At 44.4% G+C, this 6,657-nt stretch overlaps 1 protein-coding gene and 1 pseudogene across 1 annotated transcript; one reads left to right on the top strand and one right to left on the bottom strand.

The window, feature by feature from the left end:
- The first annotated feature begins 1,191 nt into the window (after window positions 1–1,191).
- On the top strand, window positions 1,192–4,526 carry LOC119338327 (annotated as a pseudogene).
- A 586-nt stretch (window positions 4,527–5,112) lies between these two features.
- On the bottom strand, window positions 5,113–6,591 carry LOC119338328 (spermidine synthase 1). The gene is made up of 2 exons (XM_037610620.1): window positions 5,666–6,591; window positions 5,113–5,562 (listed from the first exon to the last, which is right to left on the bottom strand). The coding sequence occupies exons 1-2, from the start codon at window positions 6,442–6,444 to the stop codon at window positions 5,367–5,369; spliced, it is 975 nt and encodes a 324-aa protein (XP_037466517.1). The 5' UTR covers window positions 6,445–6,591; the 3' UTR covers window positions 5,113–5,366.
- Window positions 6,592–6,657: the final 66 nt, after the last annotated feature.

Here is a 6,657-nt window from a genome sequence, read left to right as displayed (position 1 = left end):
AGGTGAAGTTATATACTGGTATTTCCTAATGAAAAACAAACTTTTTAGATGAATGAAAAACAAACTCGACTGCAACCAAAAACATTTGTCAAATTGAAAGACTCGGAAGCTATTTTGGCGATTTGTAATAAATTTTCCTAAAAAGGAATAGTAATGAAAAAAAAGAGTCGGAAGCTATTTTGGTGATTTGTCAAATCGAATTGGATTGGGATGCGTGTGCCAATGTTTACCAAAGCTTCCACACTATGCCCTTTTTCATTAAAGATGCAGTGTCTCCAGGAAAGCCAACAAGTTTGCAGCTTTTTTCTAGCTTATCTTCCCTGCTTTTTTCATTCTTCTTTTCTTTCTTTTTTCTTTTCAGATAAGTTGTTTTTTGTTTTTTGCATGCTTGCAATCATTATCAAAAAAAGTAAAAATATGGCAACTTACAAATTCGTGTTCGGTCGTGAAACAAAAGTACCGGTCATAAACTATCAGATAAAAGAGAAAACAAAGACATAACATCAGACGTATTTCTTTTAGATTATTTTTGTTGGTTTAAGATCTTTACCTCCAACTTTGAGCAGTGACATGTTCCTATCAAATGTTTATTTTTAATTCAGTAAAATCGAAGTCGCTCACATATACGTATATAGAATTTTCTATAAACACATACTCCCTCCGTCCCAAAATAAGTGTCTTGTTTTTAGTACAACTTTGCACTAAAGTTAGTACTCCCTCCGGTCCTTTTTACTCTACACATTGGGTTTGCCGAAAGTGAAACTTAGCTAAGTTTGACCAAATTTATATTAGAAATTATTAGCATCTATAATATCTAATAAATATAATATGAAAATATATTCCGAGATGAATCTAATGATATTGGTGTTGTTATGTAAATGTCAATAATTTTTTATATAAACTTGGTCAAAGTTGGATGAGGTTGACTTTAGACAAACCTAATGTGCAGAGTAAAAAGGACCGGAGGGAGTACAAAGTTGAGACACTTATTTTGGGACGAAGGAGGTATCATACATCATATTTCTATAAGCAAAGAGATTTTGCTGGCACATTATCTTGACAAAGCTACTACAAGCGCTTTGAGGTCAACGGAAACATCTCCTCTCACTAAACAAACCTCGCCCAACAATGAGCAGTGGCTATTTGTAAGATTAAAACAATGCTAGGGTGTTAGTTTGTAAAAGAGATACTACTACAGTCTACAGTCTCTTCGGACTGAAACTTTTCCACTCTTCTCAGCGAGCAAGAACTCGCCTTCTTGGGATCCCAAGGTGACATCACCACGCGCCTCCATCCTCTCGCCCCCCTTGATTCCCGGGAAGCTTCCCGTCGCCGTCGACCCTCCTTCCCAGGTGCGGACTCGCCGTCTCCCGCTGTTTCGTTTGATCCGGGCATCTCCCCTTCTCGTGCTGGGTTCCGTGAGAACCGCCTGCTTGTTCTTGCAACCGGCGTAGCTTTCATTTCGCTTGATTTCTGAAGTTGCGACTTGTCGGCCTTGGATTAGGGTTTCTGAAGATTCTGGGGCTGGCGGGTGCAACGGCCAGCGGTCGTGCTTTGGTGAACGGAACAGGGAGCGTCTGGGTTGAGGTGGATGGAGGGGAGGATGCAGGGGAAGGTGCAGCAGCTGTCCGACTCCAACCGTCGGATCATGGAGGCCGATGAGGCGCCGCCGCGGCGCGTGTACCAGGCGTGGAAAGGGAGCAATGTGAGGATTTCTTGCCCGTTATTCTGGGTTTGTGATTGTGCAGTAGTACTAACTAGTGGGGCAGGAAATCAGGAATTGCATCGTGTTCTCTTTTTCTTAGCGATTCTAAAAGATGGGCCATGAGTGGTTGGAGCCGTAATGGCGTCTGAGCACCTGCTTTGATGTACGGGAATTGTGGATTTTAGGTTTGAACCATATTATTTTAGGACTTTGGGTTGATTTATAGTGTGTGATTCAGTATTGTGGTGGCTGTTTGTTTCTTAGCTGTACATTTCATGAGCCCTCTCATTTCGAAAAACAAACTCATATTGCTTTTATCTCAATGCACCGACAGTTTTTTATCTAAAAAATGTACCGACAGTTTTGTTTCCTTCAACTGTTCAACATACTCTGGAGTTTATCCACATCTGTACAACTTCACTGTGATTAGAAATGCACTGGACCGGCTTAATAATGGAAAAGGACTTTACGTAACTTCATTGTTTTATACTCTTCAGTTTTAAATTCAATAGCATTTATGGTACTATCTTCGTCTTAAGGGCCTTCTTTATATGTCCCTGCAGATATTTTTTCTTGGAGGGAGACTTATTTTTGGGCCTGATGTGAGGTCCCTCATAGCCACAGTATGTTTAATTGTCATCCCAGTGATCATCTTTGCTGCCGTTGTTTCTCCGCAGCTTGCCCATGGGTACCAAAATCAAATTGGAGGTTGGGTGGCATCTGTATCTATCATATTTACAGCATATGTAAGTTTGCATCCAGTTAGCTGTGTGCACATTCATGCCTTTTTCTATTCTGTTTTGGAAATTTCGTAGCCATCCCTTGGGCCTTGCAAATGCGTCATATGGATCATCAATACCTTATCTCACAAATCTGTTTTAAGAACTGAAATTCTTTGCATTGGCTTCTACCATGTCAAGTTATGCCACAGTTCCTTAGCAGAGAATGTTGGTAGCCATTGTGTTTTTATGTATTGAACCAGAGGTGATGTCGTGTCCGCAATTTTGTAACTGTAGCTTGACAAGATTACTAATCAATTATTGTTTCTGTTATGCAGATTCTCATTCTTCTGCTTCTCACGTCTGGACGTGATCCTGGAATTGTTCCGCGTAATTCTCATCCTCCGGAACCAGAAAACATTGGTGAATCCTCCAACTTATCAGATTGGCCAGGTGGTCAACATGGCTCAGCTGGTTTACCACTCACCAAGGATGTTCTTGTCAATGGTGTTTTAGTTAAGGTCAAATATTGCCATACATGTATGCTTTATCGTCCACCAAGGTGCTCCCATTGCTCAATCTGCAATAACTGTGTCGAACGTTTTGATCACCACTGTCCTTGGGTAGGGCAGTGTATTGGAAAGGTATGCATTATTTTTGTGTTAGCAAGATCATCAATCACATAAGGATTTCTATTAGAAAAAAAACATGAGTAATTACTTTCTGTTGAGGGTTTTACTTCTGTATAAGATTTTCTGGATTGCTGAGGCAGCAGTAGTCATGCTAAGTCTAAATTATGTTAAAGAAATTGGACAAAAAGAAGAATGGGGACACGTGTAATTAAATATATGTTTTCTCTTAATGTTGAAGGGGACATATATGCACCATAATAAATAATTACCATACATTTTACTCATTATGCCTTTGGATTTTCCTTTCCTGCAGAGAAACTACCGCTTCTTCCTTATGTTTGTATCTTCAGCAACTGTGCTATGCATATACGTGTTCACATTCTGCTGGGTCAACATCGGGAAAATAATGGACACCCATGAGTGCACATTTGGTAGAGCTATCTTGAAGTCGCCCATCTCTGCCATTCTCATGTTATACACATTTGTTGCTGTGTGGTTTGTCGGAGGATTGACCTCATTCCACCTCTACTTGATTTCCACCAATCAGGTCAGGTTTTTGTCCAGTAGATGTAGTAACAGTTGGTTCTCTTTGCAGTTTATGTGCAATGCTAATTCCAGGAATAATTATTGCAGACTACTTATGAGAACTTCCGGTACCGCTACGATAGAAGAAGCAATCCTTACAACCGTGGGCTGGTCCAAAATTTCATCGAGATCCTATGCTCAAGGATTCCCAGCTCCAGAAACAATTTCAGGGCTAAACTAACGAGGATTCTGCAGCCTTCGCCTCAACGCTTAGCATGGGGCGGGTCCTAAGCCCGCCGAAGATGAGCGTGGACCTTGAGATGGGTACGAAAAGGCAAGCTGTGGGTGCAGAAGACATGGAGGACTTACACAGCCAGATTGGCAGTTCTATGGGGCTTGAGCGATGCGGCACAGAACCCCCGCATTTTGTCAGCCGAAAGGGTTGCTCTGAAATTGCATCTGACATTGAGACGTTTGCAGAAGAGTTTGGCATGGACAACAAGTTCACTGAGAGGAAAAAGATTGAGCGCCATACAAATGATAATCCTTAAGGCACTTACCTCACAAACCCCACCTTAACCTTGGGTCGATCTCTATCCCTAGCTCGGAGTGGCATAGCTCAGAAAGAAGATGAAAAAGTAGGACGAATGGTACAGATTCGCCTTTTTGGCTGAATTTAGATGTTATTTGTAGATCAACTGATTAGCAATATAGGCATGATGAACACGGATTGATGGACCGGATGGTTTCACTGGATCCATCTTGGTTTAGAATGTGTTGTACTGCTAGTGATATGGACTGTACCTGTTAGTTCATATGTTGTAGGTTGCGTACGTTTGTGTGTGCCACAGTTATCGCTATTTACTTAAGATGTACTGTAACTTGTTCTACCTCTGTTGAACTGCAAAAACGTCTTATATTATGAACGGAGGAAGTAACAATTAACCTGCCTAGTGTATTCATCAAATATTGAATGCTCGCTGAGAGTACAAAATGTCATTTCAGGTTGTTCATCATATGTTAGGAAATGCTTCACCCCACCCACCCCAACCCCAACCCCAACAACCATGTACTCCTATAGCACTCTTATTTATGTTTTTTGATGTAACAGTAGTTGGGGATATCTTATTAAGACATCACACAAGCATATATAATTAACTTAGTCTTCCTCTGATACAAAAATCCAACCGTGTTGTGTCCACAAGGCAGGGTCTTATTCCAAAAATGTAACCAATTTAGCACTCTTATTTATGTTTTTTGATGTAACAGTAGGGGATATCTTATCAAGACATCACACAAGCATATATAATTAACAAGTCTTCCTCTGATACAAAAATCCAACCGTGTTGTGTCCACAAGGCAGGGTCTTATTCCAAAAATGTAACCAATTTAATCCAATCGTGTTCTGTCCACAAGGCAGGGTCTTATTCCAAAAATCCGAACGAACTGCCATGACAGGAACTGTCGCCCCTGCCCCCCTAAACGCAGTAAAAACATGTCTTACATTTTGATACAGAGGAAGCATAAGATAAGAAAGGAAAACTGCAGGGCAAAAGACTAAATTCAGAAGGTTCTCATACCACCAGGTAGCCAGGAAATACAAGCTGAGACATACAGCAGACAGAATCACAGGTACCAATAATTTCCATGTGGGCTTATTGCAAGTTAATAAAAAAGGGGGCTTTTCCTCTGTCTACGCAAAGACAGATTTCTCCCAGTGTTGAAATTGAAACCAAACCAGCTCTTCTAGTTGGCCTTGGTTTCAGTGACCATCTTCATAAGAATCTAGTTAGCCTTGGCCTCAATGACCCTCCTCGCAAATGATGGCAAACAAAACGATGCGGTGTGGAACTCGGAATTGTAGAACTTGAGCGGCCCCTTTGATTTTGTGGAGTATTCGTCCTCCTCGATGCTGAAGACGGGATGCTGGAAATCAACACTAGGTCCCTCCGTGGAGCAGAGCATGAAACCTATCACTCCGCTGCAACAACAACCAAGAATCATAAGCTGAATCATAAACTCGGTGGCTAAAGAAAGGAAAACCGACTTCGGTCACATAGACAGGAAGGATCAGTTGTGCGTACCTTGGGTATGTGGGCACCGTAGTCCATGCGTAGTTCACCGAGCCTTTGAAAACCTGGCGACAGTTGGTGACAATGTCCTCTATGATGTGCATGTGCAGCCATATGCTCTCCGCCTGGGTGCAGACGACCCCGCCCGGACGCAGAGCCCTGGAGACGGACTCGAAGAACGGCTTCTCGAACAGCTCCTGGGCAGGGCCTACTGGGTCGGAGGAATCGACGATCACTGCATCATAGGTGCCCTCTGGAGCATTCTTCAGGAAGGCGACGCCGTCGCCGATGTGCAGGGACACGCGAGGGTCCTCGAACCCGAGGGCCAGGTGAGGGAAGAACTGCTTCGACACATCGACCACCATCTTGTCGATCTCGCAGATGTCGATCTGCTCCACCGAGGAGTGCCGTGAGACCTCCCGCAGAACGCCGCCGTCTCCGCCCCCGATGACCAGGACCTTCTTGGGGTCTTTGATTGAGCAGAGAGGGAGGTGGGTGATCATCTCCTGGTAGGCGCACTCGTCCCTCTCGGTCACCTGGATCACCCCATCCAGGACGAGCACCTTCCCGTAGGTGGAGGACTGGAAAACCAGCACGTCTTGGTAGTCCGACTTGCCTTGGAACAGGACCTTCTCCACCTTGAGCGAGTGCGCCTCGCCGGGCCACATGGGGCTGATCTCGGAGAACCATCCGGGGATGACGGCGGAGATCCCCGCCTGCTCCCCGGCTCCGTCCGCCGCCGCAGCGCCCTCGTTCTCCCGCGCCCTCTTCGCCGCCGTCTCGGCCTCCATCCCAAAAGCCTAGAGCGCGACGACGGCGAGACGAGCTCGGCGGCTTGGGTGGATTTCGTCGTCGGCGGCGGCGGCTAGGTGTAAGCTAGGGAGGGATGTCAGCCGCGGCCTTGAGGTTTTATTCCTTGGGATGTGTGGGCGGCGGCTTTAGGGTTCTCGATTTTCCCTCCGCGTGAAAAGCTTCCGGCTGATATTCCGGGGGCGTCTCAACGT

The sequence above is a fragment of the Triticum dicoccoides genome, chromosome 7B, assembly GCF_002162155.2.
Source record: "Triticum dicoccoides isolate Atlit2015 ecotype Zavitan chromosome 7B, WEW_v2.0, whole genome shotgun sequence".
NCBI classification, from domain to species: domain Eukaryota; kingdom Viridiplantae; phylum Streptophyta; class Magnoliopsida; order Poales; family Poaceae; genus Triticum; species Triticum dicoccoides.
This window is presented reverse-complemented; position numbering and strand designations above follow the sequence as displayed.

Coding starts and splice junctions, on each gene's coding strand:
- LOC119338328 (XM_037610620.1), bottom strand. CDS start 6,444: ATGGAGGCCGAGACGGCGGCGAAGAGGGCGCGGGAGAACGAGGGCGCT. Junction 5,563..5,665: donor ACGGTGCCCACATACCCAAG/GTACGCACAACT, acceptor TTGTTGTTGCAG/CGGAGTGATAGGTTTCATGC.